General features: G+C 47.9%; 4 protein-coding genes across 4 annotated transcripts; 2 read left to right on the top strand and 2 right to left on the bottom strand.

The window, feature by feature from the left end:
• Positions 1 to 12127: 12127 nt before the first annotated feature.
• EV420DRAFT_1653408 (uncharacterized protein) lies at positions 12128 to 12721 on the bottom strand (the record flags this gene model as incomplete). Its single annotated transcript, XM_060478737.1, has 3 exons — positions 12128 to 12166; positions 12221 to 12582; positions 12640 to 12721. 3 exons carry the CDS (start codon positions 12719 to 12721, stop codon positions 12128 to 12130), a joined length of 483 nt encoding a protein of 160 aa, XP_060321921.1.
• A 1049-nt stretch (positions 12722 to 13770) lies between these two features.
• EV420DRAFT_1594186 (uncharacterized protein) lies at positions 13771 to 14208 on the top strand. The gene has a single exon (XM_060474956.1). The coding sequence runs from the start codon at positions 13810 to 13812 to the stop codon at positions 14026 to 14028; it is 219 nt and encodes a 72-aa protein (XP_060321920.1). The 5' UTR covers positions 13771 to 13809; the 3' UTR covers positions 14029 to 14208.
• A 245-nt stretch (positions 14209 to 14453) lies between these two features.
• Positions 14454 to 15124, top strand: EV420DRAFT_327869 (uncharacterized protein). The gene is made up of 3 exons (XM_060481718.1): positions 14454 to 14602; positions 14653 to 14849; positions 14902 to 15124. Exons 1-3 carry the CDS (start codon positions 14573 to 14575, stop codon positions 14909 to 14911), a joined length of 237 nt encoding a protein of 78 aa, XP_060321919.1. The 5' UTR covers positions 14454 to 14572; the 3' UTR covers positions 14912 to 15124.
• A 302-nt stretch (positions 15125 to 15426) lies between these two features.
• Positions 15427 to 18344, bottom strand: EV420DRAFT_1770729 (cytochrome P450 monooxygenase). Its single transcript, XM_060481079.1, has 9 exons — positions 18133 to 18344; positions 16993 to 17132; positions 16760 to 16945; positions 16321 to 16709; positions 16184 to 16260; positions 15981 to 16129; positions 15743 to 15908; positions 15593 to 15692; positions 15427 to 15540 (listed from the first exon to the last, which is right to left on the bottom strand). The coding sequence occupies exons 1-9, from the start codon at positions 18231 to 18233 to the stop codon at positions 15466 to 15468; spliced, it is 1383 nt and encodes a 460-aa protein (XP_060321918.1). The 5' UTR covers positions 18234 to 18344; the 3' UTR covers positions 15427 to 15465.
• Positions 18345 to 24122: the final 5778 nt, after the last annotated feature.

Genomic DNA, 24122 nt, shown 5'->3' with positions numbered 1-24122 from the left:
AGGCACGGCAAGTGCTGCCCCCCTCCATACAAAGTACTTATCTCCATCGATGTTGTAACTCAGGATCATCTGGCGGGATCTCTAAAAGCGACGGCAAATTCGGAGAAAAGAGCCTTCTGCTTCAGTAAATTCTTATCGGGATTCACATATGGATGTACATGTTATGGTCCCAACACCTTACCATAATGAACTAGAGTACTTCGCGAGCTTTTATCCCAACGTGACAAGGACCTGGTTTCCTCACGAAGCCTTCGTGTACTTGAAGCTTATCCAAAAGTCAGCAAGACAAATGTCAAAGAAAGTGCCGCCACCCACCTTTGCATCGGGATTCTCCAAAACAAAATTGAAGCGCCTGAAAATTGACGCAATGATAATCTGCAGCTCGAGGTTCGCTAGATTACGCCCAATACACGCCCTGTGATGGTATGAACTCAACCTTGAACATCGATAAGAAATTCGTGATCACATACCGAGGGCCAGCAGAGAATGGATTAAATGCCTTAGACATGCTGGCGCTGTCACGTTCAAACCATCTCTCAGGTCTAAACTCCTCGACGTCGTCCCCAAACACCGCTGAGTCCCGATGGATTGTATAAGTAGGACACTGACAATCGTACCAGCAGGGAAGTGGTTTCCTAAAATCGTCATCCCCCCTCAGGTACTACACGGGGAAGCCCAAGAGCCACGGTTGAGTACAATCGTAATCCCTCTTTATGACAGCTTGCAGGTAGGGGAGATTCTTCACCTGCTCGGCTGTAGCGACGTCAGAGTCCAGGTGCTCGTCCAACTCTTTCTGAAGTTTCTCTTGTACGCTCTGTGTGCGCGCGAGGTAGTAGACGATGGCACATGTAGAGCTGGGTAGATCATTGAGTTTATGCGTCGCACTGACGGAACGGGAAAATGCCTACTTCGCAGTGGTATCAGATCCTGCAATGAGAAGAGTCAACGCTTCTGCAGTGAGTTCTTCGCGACCCATTGGGTTGCCCTAATAACTTCAGCACGGCCGCAGAATAATTGGCAAAAAGCTACTCACATCTTCGTCTTTCCCGACTAGCAGCTTGCTAAGCAAATCATTCCTGTCTGTCGGTACTTCCAACTTCTTCGCTACCGCCACCATCGCTATCCCTGCTATGGCGTCGAAGTCTTTTCCGGCCTGCCAAAGCCACGGAGTGCGCTTCACCAATGGCCTCCACCACCCAGGTAAAGGTCCCGCCGTCACCACGAAGGGCGCCAATCTAGTTAAAGTCTTGATAGCCTTAATCTCCTCTGTGGCATACTTTGCTCCTACTTTCCCATAAGAGCTCAACACGGCATGTTGATCTTTAGGCACCAGAGCAAAATCTTTTGCTCCGTGATCATCCCGAATGGAGCACCAAACGCCAGATCACCGATGATATCGAATGTGAGATAGTTTACCCCTACGAATAGCAGTGGTAAGCACGAGACGGAAAACGAAAGAGAGGCTCACATACATGGCAAGCAGTTCAACCACATCCTCCCATCACGACCTGTCCAGCCTTCACCTTCCTCTCCCGACATGCCTTTGAGAGCTTTGTCATATAGCTTGTCCCACCGTCCTAACAGTTGACTGATGTAACTGCGTACATGCAGGCTCAAACTCCAGTATGCTCTGCTGCGAAAAAGTATGCGAGATGATCTTTCGTTTGCGAGTAATGGGCCTGGCGATCGCGAATGTTAAATAGGGAACGGTCCGATGTTCTCGCAAACACATCATAGAACGGCTGACTTCAGTGCCCCATTTCCGTGCCCGTATACAAGGGATGCGCGTCAGACAGGGCCCAGAAATGTGATTGGGCGCTATGCGGACAAAGGGACCTTCAGTCGACATAAATTAGACTAGAAGAGCGACGAAAAGATCTCAACATGGACTGACCATATTTGCGATGCAGATCATAACAACCTCCGAAAGATGTTCCGTGGTAACCACGTATCCTAGCCATGCATCGGAAAACTTGCGACGAGAGGACCAGGATACGAGCGAAGTCGATGAGAGTCGATGAAGTAGGGGACCAGATGAACCAGGATGGCCAATGCAATAACAGTGGCTGATAACTGTCGGGAGGTCGGTATGCAGGTGATTCAAAGCTGAGATGGAACATTGTTTGTGCTGTTGTTACCTGATACGAAGACCTTTTATATGGCCACGTCTCAAAGATTCAGAGGGTACTGCTATGCTTTGACACGGTTACACGGTACATCAACGCCGAACTTTTCCTCCTACATGATAGGTCTAAAGCATCGGACCCGGAAATATACGACGCATTGCGTCAAGGAAATGACGATGACTGGGGCTCATGTGGACAGCAGCATTGAATCTTGAGAAGATATTTGTCATACAGAGGAAGAAAATGTCGACATCACGTTGCCGTTTTAGTAAAAACGTATCGAAGAAAAGTGCGAAGCGACTTCTCGGACACGATATCCTTCTAAAGCGGTGCTCTTTGAATGTCAGGAAGGTGTGGAACAACTACCGGATGAGTCGTCGTGATTGTCATTAGTCAAAGATTATCCGCATCAGAGTGTATTTGGATACATCTGATTTCCTGGACCGGAAGCGAGATCCCGTATTCAAGTCGTATTTAATGGGATTCTCCAAGGGTGTCAGGCATGCAATAAGAAGCAGACGAACTTTAGGAGGATACATACCTTCGCCGATGAATTCATACATCGCGGGGTCGAATGGTACTCTCGTTCTGGACCGCAATGAGTCAGTCATGGCATACGCAAAGAAACGCGGGATTCTATGCAGCTTCTACGAGAGTTTGAAAATCCAGACTTGAAACAATCATGACTCGTTCTTTCATCGACCTTTTTCTTTTGGCAGACGAGATTGATACTGCGGCTTGTCGGTCCATATTGAGAGACACTAAGATACACTCGAAATTTTCAATGACGAAGATCCACGTAGGTGTAGGTAGCGACATCTTTGAAGTTGGAACTTGTTGATTGGGAGAAGATAAAGCAGTACCGGCAAATGCCGGGTCCCGAAATGTGGCTTGAACGAATCGTTCCTAGCTATCCTGATGTACGCTTATGTCAAAATTTGAATGGCTTTGAATAATCTCGTCAAAAGGTCCATTCGGATAGGATAGTTCTCCCTACTTATCTAGAAAAGAGAGCCCCCCCTTGGTCCAACGGTGAGAGTACTAAGTATAAGATATACTGCAAACTTATTAATCGTGTGGCAGGTAGGCTACACCACAAAAACTCCATATACTTCATTCTCGTCTGGTAAACACAAGTGGTGCATTAACAGGCCTTCAATTTTACATCAGGAAGATATACACGCAGTAGCCAAGATGAAATGCACACTCATGTCAAAGTAAGACCGTGTCTATTTTTCAAGATTCTTTCCTTTCGTTCCCCAAAGGTTTCTCCAGGTTTTTCTCTGACAGTTATTTTGTACTTCGAGATGATCATCATGAGTACAGCAATACCCTCAGTTTCAAAAAATCTAGGGGCGGCCCCCCCGCCCTCACTACACATGCTCATTAGTAGTCTATCATTGAGTGACTGGAGGACATACTTCCGACCCATACATGCACGCACACCCTGACTGAATGGCATAAATGCTTCCCTGGGCCAATTATCCAGAAATCTCGACGGCTTGAACGTCTCTGGGTCTTTCCAGTAATGCGCTGAAATTGAAGGTAGGTCAAACGATGTGCGGAAGTTTGGTCCGGCCAGCGATGGACTCACGATTATAATGTAACCCGACCACGTCGATTCTCATTATAGCACCCTGAGGTACGGGGACCGTCTTGCGCTCTCCCGCTTCGTTGGTGGAAACCAAGACGGTATCCTTGGGGCTCATCTTAGGAACTGACGACACAGGCGGGAATAAGCGAAGACTCTCGTAAATTACGCTAGAGAAGATTTTCAACACCGAGCTGTATTATAATGAAGGAAAATTGCACACGCTACGGAATGTGTGAAGAGTGGCATTTCTTCATAGGTCTGTGGGTCATGATGCATGATCAATGGGCGGAAGGAACTTGTAATGGAGAATACACACCGGGTTCCGTCCGTCAGGAATGATGGACTTGATATGGCTGTGAAGGATCTCCTGCTGATCTGGATAAAGCGCTAGCAGGACAAATGTAAACGCCAGTGTATGGGCCGCAGTCTATGATTATGTGAGTACCATGATTAACGCCCTTAGCCACAAATTTCGACTTACTTCATGTCCAGCAAGCAGGAAGATGTAAATGTTCCCTTGAGAAATGACTTAAATTGCAAAGAACCAAGATGCAATGAAATGGAAATATACCCAGTAATTCGTGATCTGTCAATTTAATCTCTCCTCCGACGAAGGCTTTGTCATCATTGGCATCCAGAAAACTGCTGAATAAATCGTATCTTTCCTCCTTCCTCGCCACTGTCCGCCGATTTCTGATCATTTCTAGCATGTACGACTTTCCATAGCTTCGTTGAGGTCAAGGAACTCAAGAAAGGGCGATTTTGACTGACCTCTAGCTCGTCAAATGCAACTCTCACCTTAGCCCATTGGCGCGTCAACCCCATGGCCCACGAGGGAATACTGAGTTTCAAAATTATTCCGGTACTGGCAAGATGCAAAGCGTCATGAAAGGGTATCGTGTGCCCCGGAGGGACGACAGTGTCCGCTTGCCAATTCATTTTCCGACCAAAGCCTGCCACGCCAATGACATTCAAGGCTATCTATACCACTTCAATGAGTTGCGTGATGCGGCAATTACCGGGAGAGTAACATCAACCACATGCTCTACTTCCACCACGTCCTTATTCTTCCAGACGGTGTTCATCAGGTCCCCCGTGATTTTCAACGACTCTTCCCATACGAGTCAGTTATTTCTCTGTGGTATGTAGACAATGATGTGAGGAGGATCCCTAGATGAACGAACTTACATCAGAAAATGCCGGAGCGCTGATCTTTCGGTATTTCTTCCACGTATCCCCTTCGGATGCGACAATATTAGGACCAAATATGGATAGTCCGCGGTACATGAACACAGGCTTAGGGAACGATACGCGGGCTGCAGTTATGTCCTTGAAGTCCGTCAGTGGAGAACCTTGAGCATACAATGAAGTCATACTTTGACGATTGTAGCGTCCGCGATAAGGAATTCAATCCTCGCTGGGAATGCTGTTACGCAAGCAACAATGTCCCACCCTGTCTGTTTGTACACTAGTAGAATGATTAGTAGATGCTTGAATAACGTTCGTACGGATTTGCTCGCCTTCATATTTCTTGTTAAAGATATAGTTGGCACCACTCGTCAAACCAGGAATTGGTGGAAGGAAGTGGGAAAGAATATATTCATGGTAGAGGATCGTGTGGTATCCCAGGTGGTTCCTACAAGGTGTCCGTGATTTCGTAACAAATTTGAGAGATGCGCAACTCACTCAGCTGCTTTGACATTTCGATAAAACTTGATAGATTTCTGGACGACCCAGAGAAAGATGATCCCGAGAGTGAGGGTCGCAAGCATGGTGATGAGTCGTGAGAATCCACCATAACGACGCTTAAATATCCAAAAATAGGTACGAAGTCAACCCGCATCGCATCGCAGGTGAGGTTGGTCTGGTGAGCGTGTATCAATCAAAGGAGCCACTACCCCGAAGTGAACTAGCGGTGAATTGGTCTGCGAAGGATACTCGGATCCAAGAAGGAATATGAAGAATGGTGAGGATACATTGGCATCAGAAGGAACGCGCTGGCCTTCCGCAGAAGAGAACGTAAATTTTACTTCGCAGCATACATCCTGCTCCCGCAGATTCATGAGCTCTAGACGGAAACTCGTCATCAACATCCATTTCGGATTTCAGGTTTAGGAAACGGACATTGGGTGGTGGGAGTAAGCCAGGAATTTAATGGTCAGGAATGCATTGGGCTTTTTCTGCAGGCAACATCAGTAGTTACACCTGTTTGCCGCCCGTAGCATAGATATCAAAGAGAAATCACAAAGACACAGTTACGAAGAGACCCATGTAGGAAAACAAACAGCCATCAGCGTTACATTCCACAACTGAATTTGTGTAAACTGCACATGAAATGATCGTAGAAGCTTATCGTAATGAACTAGAGAACTTCGCGTCTCTTCAGGCCAACACGACATCCGACCAGCTTTCTCAAGACGCCCTCGTGTACTTTGAACTAACCCAAAAGTCAGTCAGCAAGAGGCATGTCAAACAACACCGCTACTTACCTTTTCATCAGGATTCTCCAAAACGATATGGAAGCGCTTGAAAATTGACCCAATGATAATCTGCAGCTCGAGGTTCGCCAAATTACGCCCGATACATGTCCTGTGATGATATGAGCTCAACCCTGAACATCGATAAGATACTCGACATACCGAGGGCCAACAGACGGGGTGTGCGTGCAAGCCATGGCACAGATTGGCTGTACCTCTGGCTTTCATCGCGCATATTTCCAGATGGCAGCAACAAGTGTTTCATTCGGAGCCGTTGATTCTCTCGCTCCAAACTCACGATGCACTCCTCCAGTCTCTTCAATTGGTCCTCAAAGTTGACCCGTAGTCCATTCGTATAGAGCCTCCGGAGGGGGGTAGCCGAAGTATTCGTGAAAGTCGCGTGAAAGCTAGATGTCTGGAGCCTTTGGTTGATTATTAGAGGAAGGGCACCAACGGGGTCGTCACGTATAGAGGACGGCTTGCAACAGGTAGGGCATGGGGCTGTGGTCGATCCTTCGTTACGCAGAATGCTCGTAGCTTGTGTGATGCAACTAAAGCAATAGACATGTCCTGCCACCGATAATCAGAGTCGTAATGAGAGCGGACAGAGCGTACCACAGGGCGTGCAAACGGGGTCGACAAAGTCGGAGAGACAGATGCTGCATACACAGGAGACGGTCATGACGGCAGAGTAGTACTGAGCTCGAGGGGCGTTCAGCAGCGACATTTCATATCATTGTTCGAAGATATTGTCATTGTTTTCAATAGCCAACGCACCACGCAAATTTGAGAACTTTTTCCGGTGGCATCCCGAATTTAGGTGTCGATAATTTCTGGGGCATATAGAGGGCGTCTGGGGTCTGGACGAGAATGGACATGATGGTAGAAAGGCAAGGACGACTTTAACTTTAGGGTCGGTCGAGCGTTGGCTGTTTCGGGACTTCGGACCCGAGCCCCGACAAACTGACTTATGATTTCTCTGCAAGTACATTCACTGCCTTCGTATCATTTTGTTATCGGGCCCTCCTCGCGAGGTGCCGGTTATTCTCAATTCACTCGTCCAGGTGCTAGCTCCACAGTACTTATCTTGCTAACTGAACCACGCGACGCCAGTTCTGCTGCTATATTTTTGGTTTCTTCTCTGATCTGTAGCCCTTTAATCGATTGATAGGCGCTACTGGATTCACCCGGCAAGTAGCTACCACTGCAGCACGAACGTAGTCGAACCAGTCTCTGAAGCGTTGGAGCGATACCCAAATTAAGCTCTTTCTTTTTCCGTCGGAGTGGAATTCATTTCAACTGGGTCCCTATTTCTGTCTTGCATTGCCTCCGCGGACTCTTTTATTCTTCCGTCGGACATCATACGGACCCACAACACAACTCTGCGTTGCCGACGGACCTGGAAACGTGACGTCAACGCAAATGACTCGACGAAAAGTATTTCTAAACTCGCGGGTGGAGAACTAAACGGACTTGTAGTAAATTTCCTTCTCAAAGTCGGCGAGACTTTTGTTTCACTATATAAGCTTCTGCTCCAAGATTCACTGCGATCAAAGGGTAGGGGTAGATACCCCTCTTGGTGTATATATACCCCCGCTATTCACTCAACTTCCCTCCCTCAACACAAACATGATTACCAACAACCAACTTATCCAAACCACCGGTTACTTGTTCGCCATCGCGATTGCAATGGCACTATCCGTCACGGTCTTCGTAAAGGTATGTGCTCCGTGCGTACACCTATTGACCTCATCTTACCTGTTTGACAGGACATCCTCGCTCTTATCACATTCCACACACCATCCGCTGCCACACCGGAATATCCTCGCATCGCCGTTATGGTCAAGGTCGAAGTTACTACCACACAATATTCGATGATTGAACCTTCCTCGTCGGTATTCTCCGACTCTACTTTGATTGAAGTATCATCGGAATGCTACAGTGGCGCACGAGTAGGCAAGTGTAGTAGGCAAGTCATCTCGCCGTTGTCTTAGTTCATCACTAATTGCCTCATTTAGCTTGCTTTAAACCACACGAAGTTTGAAACATTGTCGGCGGATGGTTCAGGCCAGAAAGGCGGTCCTGCCAGTATACATGGACCGTCATCCCCTCAGCTAGTAGCCTCTTCATCTATACGGCTTTACCGCGTTTCGAGGGGTGGTCGAGAGGTGAAGGTTTGGCGGTGTACTAGAGGTGAAGAGGCACCAATAAACTACCTCGTGCGAGCCTAAGACGAATGCGTCTTTGTTCACCTCATGGTCAAATCGGGCACATATCTAATACGCGAGAGGCAGATACCGTTCTTCCGGTGGTACTCGCAGTCTCCCTAGCTTGCCCCACAGTGCCATGTACTGTACATCCTTGGGCCGCCACGTTTGAATCTTAGCTATGAAATATCACCTACTGGAAATAAAAGCGAATCCGCGCAAGGCCTATCTACTTGGACAATGAACGCTTCAGCGACTGAAGGCCTCGAGACTAAAATGAGAACGCCGATTCTTTAACTGATTGGAAGATAAATAGCGGTTTGAGTGAACCGTCGCAGAGTAAACCGTAGCGACTTGTGTGGCAAAGGCTATCCAAAATAATATAAGCGGATCAGACGCATGACGGTCGAATTTCATTTCTACTCTGAACTCGTAGTCAAATGGTGAGGCATGGTAAGCAGCTGCCCCACTCGATACAAAGTACTTATCCCCATCGATGCTGTGACTCGGGGTCATTTGGTAGTATCTCTGAACGCGGCGGCAACATTCGGAGAGAATAGCCATCTGCTTCAATATATTCTTGTCGGGATTCACACATACATGTACATATTATGGTCCCAACACCTTACCATATTGAACTAGAGCACTTCGCGTGCTTTTATACCAACACGACAAGGTCCTGGTTTCCTCACGAAGCTCTCGTGCACTTGGAGCTTATCCAAAAGTCAGCAAGACACATGTCAAAAACAGTACCGCCACCCACCTTTTCATCAGGATTCTCCAAAACGAAATGGAACCGCTTGAAAATTGACGCAATGATGATCTGCAGTTGGAGGTTCGCTAGATTACGCCCAATACATGCCCTGTGATGGTATAAGCTCAAGCTTGAACGTCGATAAAAAACTAGAGATCACATACCGAGGGCCAACAGAGAACGGATTAAACGCTTTAGACATGCTGGCGCTGTCACGTTCAAACCATCTCTCAGGTCTGAACTCTTCGACATCATCCCCAAACAGCGCTGGGTCCCGATGAATCGTATAAGTAGGGACACTGACAATCGTGCCAGCAGGGAAGTAATTTCCTAAAATCATCATCCCGCCCTCAGGTGCTACACGAGGAAGCCCCATAGCCACCGCGGGATACAGACGCAGCCCCTCGTTGATGACTGCTTGCAAGTAGGGGAGGTTCTTCGCCTGCTCGGCTATAGCGACGTCAGAGCCCAAGTGCTCGTCCAACTCTTTCTGAAGTTTCTCTTGTACGCTCTGTGTGCGCGCGAGATGGTAGACGATGGCACATGTAGAGCTGGGTAGATCATTGAGTTTATGCGTTGCACTGACGGAACGGAAAAATGCCTACTTGGCTGTGGTATCAGATCCTGCTATGAGAAGAGTCAACGCTTCTGCAGTGAGTTCTTCGCGACCCATTGGATTGCCCTAATAAGTTCAGCACGATTGCAGAATAATTGGCAAAAAGCTACTCACATCTTCATCTTTCCCGGCTAGCAGCTTGCTAAGCAAATCATTCCTGTCTGTCGGTACTTCCAACCTCTTCGATACCGCCACCATCGCCATCCCTATCATGGCGTCAAAGTCTTTTCCTGCCTGCCAAAGCCATGGAGTGTATTTGACTAGTGGCCTCCACCATCCAGGTAAAGGTCCCGCCGTCGCCACGAAGGGCTGTGATCCACCCAAAGTCTTGATAGCCTCAATCTCCTTTGTAGAATACTCTGTCCCTACTTTCCCGTAAGAGCTCAACACGGCATGTTGATCTTTAGGAACCAGAGCAAAATCTTTCGCTGCTGTGATCATCCCGAATGGAGCACCAAACACCAGATCACCGATAATATCGAACGTAAGATAGTTTGCCCCTACGAACAGCAGCGGTAAGCACGAGGTGGAAAACGAAAGAGGAAGCTCATTTACATGGCAAGCAGTCCAGCCACATCCTCCCATCACGACCCGTCCAGCCTTCACCTTCCTCCCCTGACATTCCTTTGAGAGCCTTGTCATATAGCTTGTCCCATTGTCCTAGCAGTTGACTGATGTAACTGCGTACATGCGGCTCAAACTCGAGGACGCTCTTCTGTGAAAAAGCGTGCGAGATGATCTTTCGTTTGCGAGTATGGGCCTGGCGATCGCGAATGTCAAATAGGGAACGGGATGTGCTCGCAAACACATCATAGAACGACGATTTCAGTGCCCCATTTCCGTGCCCGTATACCAAGGGATGCGCATCCGACAGGGCCACAGAAATGTGATTGGGCGCTATGCGGACAAAGGGACCTTCAGCGACATGAATTAGCCTTGAAGAGCACGAAAAGATCTCAACATGGACTGACCATATTTGCGATGCAGATCATGAACAACCTCCGAAAGATGTTCGTGGTAAGCCACGTATCCTAGCCATGCATCGGAAAACTTTGCGAGCAGAGGACCAGGATACGAGCGAAGTCGATGAGAGTCGATGAGGTAGGGGACCAGATGAACCAGGATGGCCAATGCAATAACAGTGGTGATAACTGTCGGGAGGTCGGTATGCGGTGATTCAAAGCTGAGATAGAACATCGTTGTTCTGTAGCTACCTGATACGAAGACCTTTTATATGGCTACGTTTCAAAGATCCAGAGAGTACTGCTATGCTTTGACATCAACGCCGAACCTTCCTCCTTCATGATAGGTCTAAGCATCAGACCCGGCAATACATAGCGTCAGAGGTGATGACGGTTGGAGCTCATGTGAGTGATAGCAGCATTGATGCTTGAGAAGACATTTGTCATACGGAGGGAAAACGTCGACATCACCGTACCGTATTAGTAAAAACGTTTCGAAGAAAAGCACGAGGCGACTTCTCGGACACGATGTTCTTCTATAGCGGTGGTCTTTGAGTGTCAGGAAAGTGGGGAAAAGCTTCCGGATGAGTCGTCGTGGATTGTCATCACTCAAAGATTATCCGCATCCGAGTGTTATTTGGATACCTCTGATTACTGGACCGGAAGCGAGGGCCCGTACTCAAGTCCTATTTAATATGATTCTCCAAGGGTGTCAGGCATGCAATAAGAAGCGGACAAATCTCAAGTGTGGGCAATCAAAGGCACCGCTTTGCATGAGAGTCGCCAATTTAGACTACCTCGGTTCCTAGCGATTGTTGCTGCTCGAGAGTCACCTGGCCCAGCCTGGCAGTAGACTTAAAATTTCGCCTCTAGATCTGGCACAACCGTCAGCCTGAACAAGTCACATAGTTTTAGAGCTGCCATCAGTTGTGTTGAGAAGATAAATTACACTGCTGCGCAGGATAAGTACCCGAATCCAGACAGGAAATGTGAAGAATGGTGCAGATAAAGTGGCATTAGAAGGGATGTGCTGGCCTTCCGCAGAAGAGAAGGGAAATTTCATTTCGCAACATACGTCCTGCTCCTGCAGATTCATGAGGTATAGACAGAAACTGGCAATCAACCATCCATTTCGGATTTACGTTTAGGAAACGGACAAAGTTGGGTGGTGAGAGTAAGCCTGGAATTTATCTGGTCCGAATTTGGTGTTCAAAGCTCCCAACGTCGCAAGGAATGTCTGCGAAGGACCACCTATCGTCTTGATAACCTGAATTTCCCTCGAGGCATGTTTCACCCCCACTTGTCCATAAGAGATCATCACAGCATGTTGATCCTGAGCCATGGTGCGGAATCCTTGCCTGTTACGGTCATCCCGAATGGCCTCCCAAACGCTAGATCACTGATGATATCGAACGTGACATAGTTTGCCCCTGCGAACAACAGTCATAAGTGGGCAAAGAAGACTGATAGAGAACATCGCTTACATGGAAAGCAGTCGAGCCAAAGCCTTCCATCACGACCCTTCCAGCCTCAGCCTCAATCTCACCCGACACGCCTTTCAAAGCCTGATCATACAACTTCTCCCACCGTCCCAGCAGTTGACCGACATAACGGCGTACATATGGCTGGAACTCCAACACACTCTTCTGCGAGAAGCTGTGTGAGATGATCTTCCATTTGCAAGTATGACTCTGGCGTTCGCGGACTGTAAACAGACTACGAGATGTAGTAACGAACACGTCGTAAAACGATGACTTCAGGGATCCATTTCCGTGTCGGTATATCAGTGGCTGGGCGTCCGGCAAAGCTATAGAAATATGATTAGGCGCTAGGCGGACAAAAGAACCTTCAGGGAGACCGATTAGTCCTTGAATAGCACAAGAAAATGTAGGAACACACTAACCGTATTTCTCGTGCAGATCATGAATGACTTCCAAACGACGTCTCTGGTAAGACACACATGCTAGCCATGTATCGGAGAACATGGCGACGAGAGGACCAGGATACGAGCGGAGCCTATGAAAGTCGATGAGGCAGGGGACCAGATGAACCAAGACGGCCAATGCAACCACGGTGGTGATGACTGTCGGGACGTCGGTATGCAGGATTCGAAGCTAAGAGGGAGCATCTTAATTCTGAATGTATATGCGAGGGCTTTTATATGGTCGCAATCTCAAAGGAACGGAGGGCCTAGCGAGGTCACACTGACATCGAACCACCTCATGCGCGGAAATCCTGAACTGTACGGGGTGTGCGTGCAAGCCATGGCACAGACCAGCTGTACCTCTCGTTCTCATCGCGCATATTTCTAGATGGCAGCAACAAGTCCCTATTTCAAAGTCGGCGATTCTCTCGCTCCAAACTCGCGATGCGCTCCTGCAATCTCCTCACCTGGTCCTCAAAGTTGACCTGTATTCCATTCACGTAGAACGTCCAGTTTCGTGAAAGTCGCGTGAGAGCTGGATGTCTGATGAGCCTCAGCCTTTGGTTGATTAAAGTTAGGCGAAGGGCACGAACGGGGTCGTCACGTATAGAAAACTGCTTGCGACAGGCAGGGCATGGGGACGTGGTTGATCCCTCATTACGGAGAATGCTGGTTGCCTGTGCGATGCAATTCGAGCAGTAGACATGTCCTGCCACCGATAATCAGAGTGAGTCCTAATGCCAGGAGAAGAGAGCGTACGACAGGGCGTGCAAATGGGGTCGACAAAGTCGGAGAGGCAGATGTTGCATACGCAGGAGGTAGACGTGGCGATAGAGTAGTAGAAAGGCGTCCAGCAACATTTTATAGCTGTGCATTGTTCGAAGATTTTTCATTGTTTTTGACGGCAAAAGCACCACGCGAATTTGAGAACATTTCCCAGTGGAATCTCGAGTATAAGTGTCGATAATTGCTGGGGCATATAGAGGATGTCTGGGATCTCAATGAAAATGGACATGATGGTAGGGAAGCAAAGATGATTTGAGCTTTAGGGTCGGCCGAGCGTTTGGCCACTTCGTGACTTCGGACCCGAGTTCCGACAAACTAGGATCTTTTTAATGGCACATTCAAATTTCACTACCTTCTTCCCATATGCTACCAGGCCTTCTTCGCGGTAGGCCAGTGGTCGTCAATTCACTCGTCCTGGTGCTAGCTTCGCAGCACTTACCTTGGCAGCTGAACCAAGCGATACCAAATTTTACATTTCTGGTTTCTTCTTTGGCCGTACTAGTAGTACGCTTCATTGGTATGATTCACAAGGTAAACATGGACTGGTACATTATGAACAGATCCTATTTCTCTGATGTGTAGCCCTTTGGTCGATTGATAGACGGCGACGCTACTGGATTCCCCCCTCAAGTAGCCACCACTGCAGCACGAACCAGTGTCATCTTAGTCTCTGAAGCTTTGGAGCGGAATGTAAAGGAAACACTTCCTTTTTCCCGTCGGCGTGGAATTCACGTTTTAGTTTCAATCGGTAGACCCTATTTCTGTCTTGCATTGCCTCCGCAGACTCTTTTATTCGTCCGTCGGCCATCATATGGACCCACAACATGACTGCGACCTGGAAAGGTGACGTCAACGCAAATGACTCGACGGAAAGTATTTCTAAACTCGCGAGTGAAGAACTAAGGATACTTGTAAATCTCCTTCTTGAGGTCAGTGAGACTCTTGTTTCATTATACAAGCTTCTGCTCCAAGACTTACTGCGATCGTAGAGTAGGGGTAGATGCCTCTCTGGCGTATAAATACCCCCGCTATTACTCCACTTTTCCTCACTCAATAGAACCATGATTTGCAACAACCAACTCATCCGGGCCAAACCACCGGTTATCTCTTTGCCATCGCAATTGCAATGGCATTATCCGTCACGGTCTTCGTAAAGGTTTGTGCTTCGCGTCTATACATATGGACCTCGTCTGACATATTTTACAGGACATCCTCGCTCTTATAACATTCCGCGCGTCTACTGCCGCACCGGAATATCCTCGCATTGCCGTTATGGTGAAGGTCGAAGTCACTACCACACAATATTCGACGGTTGAACCATCGTCGTCGGTATTCTCTGACTCCACCTTCATCGAAGTATCTTCGGAGTGCTACAGCGGCACACGGGTAGGCAAGCGTAATCGGTAAGTCACCTTGTCGCTGTCGTTGGCCTATATATCTCATTAGTACATTTAGCTTGTCCTAGATTATACAAGATTGAAGGAGATCGTCGTTCGACCAGCCAGGCTACAAAGGCCGTCAATGATCTTCGCTCTGTGCATGGACCATCGTTCCATCAATCAGCATCCTCGCGTATGTAGTTCCATCCCAAGGATTTGGCGGTGCTACATAGCATAGTACGACAGGCTCGATAGTCACGTCGTGCGAGCCTAAAGTCTTTATCTTCACTTTAGTGATGGAGTATATGTCCAGTAGGCGGGGAGGAGGTAAACGGAGGCATTAGACACTGTGATTAACCAGACTGGTAGTCGTTACAGTAGTGTCGCACGATACCATATACTATACGTTTATTCTGCACATTCCGATAGGTTCGAGTCCTAGTCTCGAAATGTTTTGTGATGTGAAAAGAATTGAGCTGAGGATTATATGATATGATCGCCGGAAACGAGGATGGCATTCAGACGTTTTTCAAGTTTGGCACCACAGTGTAGGAGAATAAACAGACATCAGCGTTACATTCTACAACTGAATTTGTGTAAACTTGCACATGAAATGATCGGAGAAGCTTATCGTGATGAATTAGAGTACTTCGCGTCTCTTCAGGCCAACACGACATTCGACCGGCTTTCTCAAGACGCCCTCGTGTACTTTAAGCTAATACAAAAGTCAGTCAGCAAGGGGCATGTCAAACAACCCCGCTACTTACCTTTTCATCAGGATTCTCCAAAACGATATGGAAGTGCTTGAAATTTGACCCAATGATAATCTGCGGCTCGAGGTTCGCCAAATTACGCCCGATACATGCCCTGTGATGGTATGAGCTCAACCCTGAACATCGATAAGATACTCGACATACCGAGGGCCAACAGAGAATGGAGCGAACACCTTCGAAACGTCGGCACTATCACATTTGAACCATCTCTCAGGCCTGAACTCCTCCACATCGTCTCCAAACACCGCTGAGTCCCTATGAATCGTATAGATAGGCGCGCTGAGAGTCGTGCCCTCAGGGAAGTGGTTGCCTAAAATCGCCATACCATCTTCGGGTGCTATGCGGGGAAGACCCATCGCCACCGTGGGATGCAGTCACAGACCTTCGTTAATGACCGCCTGCAGGTAGGGGAGGTTCTTCACTTGTTCAGCTGTAGCGACTTGGGAGTCCAGGTGCTCGTCAAGCTCTTTCTGAAGCTTTTCTTGTACGCTCGGGGTGCGTGCAAGGTAGTAGATGAGGGCACAGGTAGAGCTGGGCAGAGCATTAAGTATATGCATTGCACTGATAGAACACAAAAGGACTCACTTGGCGGTGGTATCAGATCCGGCAATGAGAACAGTTAACGCTTCTGCAGTCAGTTCTTCCCTTCCCATTGGATTACCCTTAGTATATCAAGTACGCTAGCACTAAGTATAGCTGAGGTAATTGGGAAAACTACTCACGTCTTCGTCCTTCCCAGCTTGCAGCTTGCTAAGTATATCATTCCTGTCCGTCGGCGCCTCTAACCTCTTTGATACAGCCATGATAGCCAGCCCTATAATATCACGGAAGTCCTGTCCGCCCTCCCACATAAGCGGATTCAGCTTGATTCGCGACCTCCACCACCTAGGCAAAGTTCCCAACGTCGCAAGGAACGTCTGCGACAGACCACCTATCATCTTGATAACTTGAATTTCCCTCGAGGCATGTTTCACCCCCACTTGTCCATAAGAGTTCATCACGGCATGTTGATCCTGAGCCATTGGAGCGGAATCCTTGCCTGCTGCGGTCATCCCGAATGGCCTCCCAAACGCGAGGTCATTGATGATATCGAACGTGACATAGTTTGCCCCTGCGAACAGCAGTCATAAGTGCGCAAAGAAGACTAATAGAGGACATCACTTACGTGGAAAGCAGTCCAGCCAAAGTCTTCCATCAGGACCTTTCCAGCCTTCACTTCAACCTCACCTGATACGCCTTTCAAAGCCTGAGCATACAGCTTCTCCCACTGCCCCAGCAGTTGACCGATATAACGGCATACGTCTAGAACTCTACAACGCTCTTCTGCGAAAGGTTGTGTGAGGTGATCTTCCGTTTGTGAGTATGACTCTGGCGCTCGCGGACTGTAAACAGACTACGAGATGTAGTCACGAACACATCGTAGAACAACGATGTTAGGGCTCCATTTCCGTATCCGTATATCAGTGGCTGGGCGTCTGGCAAAGTTATGGAAATGTGGTTAGGTGCTAGGCGGACAAAGGGACCTTCGATGAGACTAATCAGTCCTTGAATGGCGCAAACGGATGCAAGATCACACTGACCTTACTTCCTATGCAGGTCGTGAATGACTTCCGAGCGACGTCCCTGGTAAGACACGCATGCTAGCTATGTATCGGAGAACTTGGCGACCAGAGGACCAGGATACGAGCGGAGCCTATGAAAGTCGATGAGGTAGTGGACCAGATGAACCAAGACGGCCAATGCAACCACAGTGGTGTTGATCGTCGGGGCGTCGGTATGCAGTGATTCGAAGCAAAGATGGAGCATTTTGATTCTGAGTGTATATGCGAGGCCGCAATCTCAAAGGAACGGAGAACATTATCATGGCCTAGCGAGGTTGCATTGACATCCAACCACCTCATGCGCGGGAATCCTGAACCGTACAGGCCGTGTGTGCAAGCCATGGCACAGACCGGCTGGACCTCTTATTTTCATCGCACATATTTCTAGATGGCAGCAACAAGTCCCTACTTCAAAGTCGCTGATTCTCTCGCTCCAAACTCGCGATGCGCTCATCCAGTCTCTTCACCTGGTCCTCAAAGTTGATCCGTAGTCCATTCACGCCAGAGCCTCGGAGGGGGTAGCCGAAATAATCGGGAAAGTCGCGTGAGAGCTAGACGTCTGATGAGTCTTCGGTTGATTATTAGGGGAAGGGCATGAACGGGTATAGAAAACTGCTTACGACAGGCAGGGCATGGGGCTGTGATTGATATCTCATTACGGAGAATGCTGGTTGCCTGTGCGATGCAATTCGAGCACTAGACATGTCCTGCCAGCGATGATTAGAGTTAGAGTCATAATGAGAGCGGACTGAGCATACCACAGGGCGTGCAAACGGGGTCGACAAAGTCGGAGAGACAGATGCTGCATGCGCAGGAGGTGGGCATCGCGATAGAGTAGTACTGAGCTCGAGGGGCGTCCAGCAGCGACATTTCATATAGTTGTGCATTGTTCGAAGATATTGTCATTGTTTTCAATAGCCAACGTGAACGCACCACGCAAATTTGAGAACCTTTTCCGGTGGCATCCCGAGTTTAGGTGTCGATAATTTCTGGGGCATATAAAGGGCGTCTGGGGTCTGGACGAGAATGGACATGATGGTGTTGGTGTTGGTACCGGCACAAGGTCCCAATAAGGAACGGCCGGGCCCACAGCCCAAACATGGCAAGCCATGCGCTGTGGCCACGAAGGCTGGTAGAAAGGCAAGGAAGACTCTGGCTTTAGGGTCGGTCGAGCGTTGGCTGGTTCGGGACTTCGGACCCGAGCCCCGGCAAACCGACTTGTGATTTTCACCTTCATGCTCTTTCAATTTGCCTTACCATTTTGTTATCGGGTCCTCCTCGCGTGATTAGTCAGATGTTCTCGATTCACTCGTTCTAGTGCTAGCTCCACTAACTGAATCAAGCGATGCCAGTTCTACTTTTCTGGTTTCTTCTCTGACCATACGCGAATTTTTTTTGCGTTTACTGATTAATGAGATGAAGGTGGACTGGTACAGTATGTATAGGTTCCATTTATCTTATCTGTAGCCCTTTGGTCGATTTATAGACACTACTAGCTTCACCCGGCAAGTAGCCACCACTGCAGCGCGAACGTAGTCGAACCAGTCTCTGAAACTTGGAGCGATACCCAAATCAAGCACTTTCTTTTTTACCGTCCGAGTGGAATTCGTGTTTTAGTTTCAACTGGGTCCCTATTTCTGTCTTGCATTGCCTCCACGGAGTCTTTTATTCTTCCGTCGGACATCATATGGACCTACAACACAACTCTGCATTGCCGACGGACCTGCAAGGTAGCGTCAACGCAACTGACTCAACGAAAAGCATTTCAAAGCTCGCAGGTGAAGAACTAAAAGGATTTTTCGTACATCTTCTTCTTGAAGTTGGTGAGACTTTTGTTTCACTATACAAGCTTCTACTCCAAGACTCACTGCGATCAAAGGGTAGGGGTAGATACCCCTCTTGGCGTATATATACCCCCGCTATTCCTACAGTTTCCCTCACTCAACACAACTATGATTTCCAACAACCAACTTATCCAAACCACCGGTTACTTTTTCGCCATCGCAATTGCAATGGCACTATCCGTCACGGTCTTCGTAAAGGTACGTGCTCCACGCATATACCTCTTGACCTCAGCTAACCTATTCTACAGGACATCCTCGCTCTTATCACATTCCGCGCGCCATCTGCTGCCGCACCGGAATATCCTCATATCGCCGTTATGGTCAAAGTCGAAGTCACTACCACACAATATTCGACGATTGAACCTTCGTCGTCTGTATTCTCCGACTCTACTTTGATTGAAGTATCATCGAAATGCTACAGCGGCACACGAATAGGCAAGCGTAATTGGTAAGTCAGTTGGTCATTGTCGTTGGCGACATCTCATTGGTGCATTTAGCTTGTCCTAAATTATACAATATTGATTAACGGTCGACATCGCTAGCAAGACTGTCAATGATAACCCTTTCTCCGTGCAAAGATGATTGTCTTATCAATCAGCACCCTCGCGTATATGGTTCCATTCCTCATAGTCGAGGATTCGGATAGTACCACAGGCTCAATAGTCACGTAGTGCGAGCCAGACATGTCTACTTCTGCTTAGGGATGGAGCATACGTCTAGTAGGCGAGGAAATAGATTAAACACCATGATCAATCACGGGCCATTGCAGTCGTTATAGTTCTGCCGCATACTATACAATCTGTTTTGCATATTCCCATATGTTCAAACCTTGTTTTCGAAATATTATCCTATGAAAAGATTTTATCTTGAAGCAATTGAGTCGTAGGCTGTTAAACATGTCAGTATCAGCTTAAAAAAATATTCCCGCTTGATATATCTGATCCGAGAAGAAAACGGTATCTCCTTCGCACTGGAATAGGTTGGTCAGCAGTCGGATCTTCGGAAGCGACAATGATATTAGTAGACGAAAGGTCTTTCATAACAACATGTATGAAAGTTAGCAGCCCTTTGCTAAGATTCCAGAGCTGAATTCACGTGTATTTATAGTATATACAAGAGATTGCCAAATGTCTCTTCGTGATAATCTAAAGCACTTCACGTCGCCGCATACCAACGCGGCAACTAACGGGTTTCCTGACGAAACCTTCATGTACCTCGAACTAACCCCAAATTAGCAAGACACACCAGGAAAAAATCAGCACTCACAATTTCATCAGGATTCCCCAAGACGAAGTGGAAGTGCCTCAAAATCGATCCGATGATGAGCTGCAGCTCCATATTCGCCAGATTATGCCCGATACATGCCCTATGACGGTATAAATGCAGCTCTCAACCTCGTTAAGAAACCCAAGATCACATACCGAGGACCAACAGAGAACGGAGCAAAAGCCTTCAACATTGCAGCACTGCCGGACTCGAGCCATCTCTCAGGCCTAAATTCCTCCACGTCGTCACCAAATACGGTTGGGTCCCGATTGATGGTATAAGTAGGGACACTGATAATCGTACCACCAGGGAAGTAGTTTCCTGAAATCGTTATACCGCCCTCAGGTGCTTCGCGGGGGAGCCCCATAGCCAGCGTAGAATACACTCGTAGCCCCTCGTTGATGACCGCTTGCAAATAAGAAAGGCCCTTTACCTGTTCAACTGTAGCGACGTCAGAATCAAGATGCTCATCCAGGTCCTTCTGAAGTTTCTCTTGTACACTCGGGGTGCGCGCGAGGTAGTAGATGATGGCAGAGGTAGTGCTGAACAAATAATTGAGTTTAGGTACTGTACTCATAGAAAAGAAAAGGACTTACTTGGCTGTGGTATCACCTCCTGCAGCAAGAAGCGTCACCGCTTCTGCAGTGAGCTCTTCTTTGCACATTGGGTTACCCTTGGTAAATAAAGCAGGTCAAGGGAGCCGAAGAGGTATCGGATGAAAGGTACTCACGTCTTCATCCTTCGCAGCTTGCAGCTTGTTGAGCAAATCGTTCCTGTCCGTCGGTACCTCCAATCTCTTCGACACAGCCACGATTGCCAAACCCGCAATGGCTTTGAAGTCCTCTCCGCCCTCTCGAAGGAACGGACTTCTCCCGAGCAGTGTCCTCCACCACCCAGGTACAGCACCCAGAGTCACCAGGAACGTCTCCGATACTCCACCCACAGTTTTGATGACTGCGACCTCCTTCGTGGCATATTTTGCGCCTACCTTCCCGTAAGAATCCATCGCAGCATGTTGATCCTTAGGCACGAGGGCAGAATCTTTGCCTGCCATGATCATCCCGAAAGGGGCCCCAAATGCTAGATCAGCTATGATATCGAACGTGAGATAATTCGCCCCTGTGAAAGCCAACAGTCAGTACGAGACGAAGACAATATAGGAAATCGACTTACACGGGAAACAGTCCAGCCAAAGCCTTCCATCACGACCTGTCCAACCATTTCCTTCCTTGCCCGACATGCCTTTCAGACTCTTGTCATACAACTTGTCCCAATGTCCCAGAAGTTGGCTGACATAACTGCGTACGTGCGGCTCAAACTCCAGTACACTCTTCTGCGAAAAAGTATGTGAGATGATTTTTCGTTTGCGAGTGTGTGTTTGGCGATCGCGAGTATCAAACAGTCCTGGAGATGTTGACGCAAATACGTCATAGAACGACGACTTGAGTGTCCCGTTTCCGTGCCCGTATACCACTGGCAGTGCGTCCGACAATGCCACAGAAATGTGATTAGGCGCTAATCGAACGAAGGGTCCTTGAGAGATAACAATTAGCCATTGACGAGAGTGAACAGCTACGATGAACTGACCATATTTCCTATGGAGGTCATGAACGACTTCCGAACGATGTCCATGGTAAGCCACATATGCTAGCCATGCATCGGAAAATTTGGCGAGCAGGGGACTAGGATACGAACGGAGTCGATGAGAGTCGATTAGGTACGGGACCAGATGAACCAGGATGGCCAATACAATAATAGTGGTGATGACCGTCGAGAAGTCAGTATGCAGCGATTCAAAGCTGAGATGGAACATTGTTGTTCTGTAGCTATAGGATGCGAAGACCTTTTATATGATTACGCTTCAAAGAAACGGAGGACACTGTTATGTCTTGGCACGGCCAGATTGACACCGAACCTTCCTCTCTCGAAGCCTTATGATGACAGGTCCAAGCATCGGACTCGGAAATATACGACGCATTGCGTCAGAGGAATGACAATGGCTGGAGTTCATTCGTACGGCAGGCCTCTAATTCTTGAACAAACGTTGGTCCTTGAGAAGATATTTATCACAAAGTTCGATATAGAAAACTCACTGTATCAGTGAAAATACCTCTTGGCAAGTCGCTCTCATTAGCCGATGAGTCAAATTTCATTTGTTTCTGCTGTTGATTCTTACTTAGATCAACCAGACTGTGCATGAGCACTCTTCTGACCTGGTTTGCGGACAGAGTAATGGTAACTGCTGGAGCTCATTCGGACGGCCATATTGACCCTTGAGAAAGTGTTTGTCATATAAAGGGAAAACAGTCGACGTCGACTCACCGTATCAGCGACTTCTCAGAAAAATGTAATTCTACCGCCGCGCACTTTCAATGCTAGGAAAGTGTGGAACAAGTACCAACGAGCCGATATTGGTCATCATCAGTCAAAGAATACTTCTGGCTACTGGGCCAAAAGTTGGGCCGCACTACAGCCCTATTTGGGCGCCCTTCAACGAAGTCAGGCTTGGAAGCAGATGAGAGTCAGTCAAGCAGGGGCGAGGAAATGCAATGATACGCATCGAGGTAATCAATTTAGACTACATCGGTTCAATTTGTTTTGCTTAACTCGCGGTCACTTGGTGTGGCCTAAGCAAGTATCTTTGGAATTTCGTTCCGTGGTGTTGCGAGACAGAGAAACATGTTTGAGAAATGGAACGAGCCTCGAGGCAAAACAATAACGAGCTGGGATGGTAAGTAAGTACATGATGTGGATCATGGGCGTTGAAAGCAACCTTGAATTCATACAATGTCAGAAAGGGAAGCTATTTTCCACGCCACTTTCGCGTCGTATAGGGACGGCCCGGCAAAGCAACACTACGGCACGCGTTTTGAAAGGCATTCCGGATCCGTAATGTATTCAAATGTAAAGTGATTAGGTTACCAATGTGATGCACACGCATCTGGCTCCATCGGCAATTGCACGTATACCCTTCCTTACTAAGACTCTACCTCAGAGCTCCAGCTGCCTTATTTTTTGCACGCTAGCATTCTTCTCTTTCGCGCAATTCGCGAACACTGTTACCAGAACACGGTCAGAGGGTAGCGTTACGCGGCTCCAGCGCGTCAAAGCTGGGTCGACGAAGATGCGTCGGATGCTTAGGTTGATGTAGCAGTGTGAATTGTGAGTCTTCACTCCAAGTTCGGTCTGCTGTCACTCTGACTTTTTTCAGTTTCGAAAATACGGAGGTAGTCCCTATTTATGTATTGCATTGCCTCCGCGGAGTCTTTTTCGTCCGTCAGTCACCATATGGACCCACAAGACGACTTCATATCGCCGACTGACTTGGAAAGATTACGTGTTGACGCAAACGGCTTAGTGGGATGTGTCCGTAAACTTAGAAGCCCGGAGGAATCTACCAAGAGATTTTAATGAGATTTTGTAATAAAAACCGTCCCCTCTCATCAGTGAGACACTTGTCTCGCTGTACAAGCTTCTGCTCCAGCCTCTCTGGCGTATATAAACCCCCGCCATTCGCTCAACTCTCCTCACTCAACACAACTATGATTACCAACAACCAACTTATTCAAATAACCGGTTACTTGTTCGCCATCGTGATTTCAATGGCACTATCCGTCATGGTCTTCGTAAAGGTATGTGCTTTCCATCTTTACCTATATTCCTCGTCTAACATATCTTATAGGACATCCTCGCTCTTATCACGTTCCGTATGTCATCCATTGTCGCGCCAGAATATCCCCACATTACCGTTGCGGTCAAGGTCGAAGTCGTTACCACCCAATACTCGACGATTGAACCATCGTCGGTATTCTC

Source organism: Desarmillaria tabescens (genome assembly GCF_030435595.1).
Source record: "Desarmillaria tabescens strain CCBAS 213 chromosome Unknown EV420scaffold_159, whole genome shotgun sequence".
In the NCBI taxonomy this organism is placed as follows: domain Eukaryota; kingdom Fungi; phylum Basidiomycota; class Agaricomycetes; order Agaricales; family Physalacriaceae; genus Desarmillaria; species Desarmillaria tabescens.
This window is presented reverse-complemented; position numbering and strand designations above follow the sequence as displayed.

What these genes read in the sequence shown, in the direction of transcription:
- EV420DRAFT_1770729 (XM_060481079.1), bottom strand. Translation starts at nt 18,233, where the DNA reads ATGTCCATTCTCGTCCAGACCCCAGACGCCCTTTATATGCCCCAGAAA. An exon ending in CTGGACTGCTTTCCACGTAA is followed by an intron (nt 16,710 to 16,759) that starts GTGATGTCCTCT and finishes TGCTGTTCGCAG; the next exon opens with GGGCAAACTATGTCACGTTC. An exon ending in GCAGGCGGTCATTAACGAAG is followed by an intron (nt 15,909 to 15,980) that starts GTCTGTGACTGC and finishes TGGCGATTTTAG; the next exon opens with GCAACCACTTCCCTGAGGGC.
- EV420DRAFT_327869 (XM_060481718.1), top strand. Translation starts at nt 14,573, where the DNA reads ATGGCATTATCCGTCACGGTCTTCGTAAAG. An exon ending in CCGTCACGGTCTTCGTAAAG is followed by an intron (nt 14,603 to 14,652) that starts GTTTGTGCTTCG and finishes CATATTTTACAG; the next exon opens with GACATCCTCGCTCTTATAAC.
- EV420DRAFT_1594186 (XM_060474956.1), top strand. Translation starts at nt 13,810, where the DNA reads ATGCTACCAGGCCTTCTTCGCGGTAGGCCAGTGGTCGTCAATTCACTC.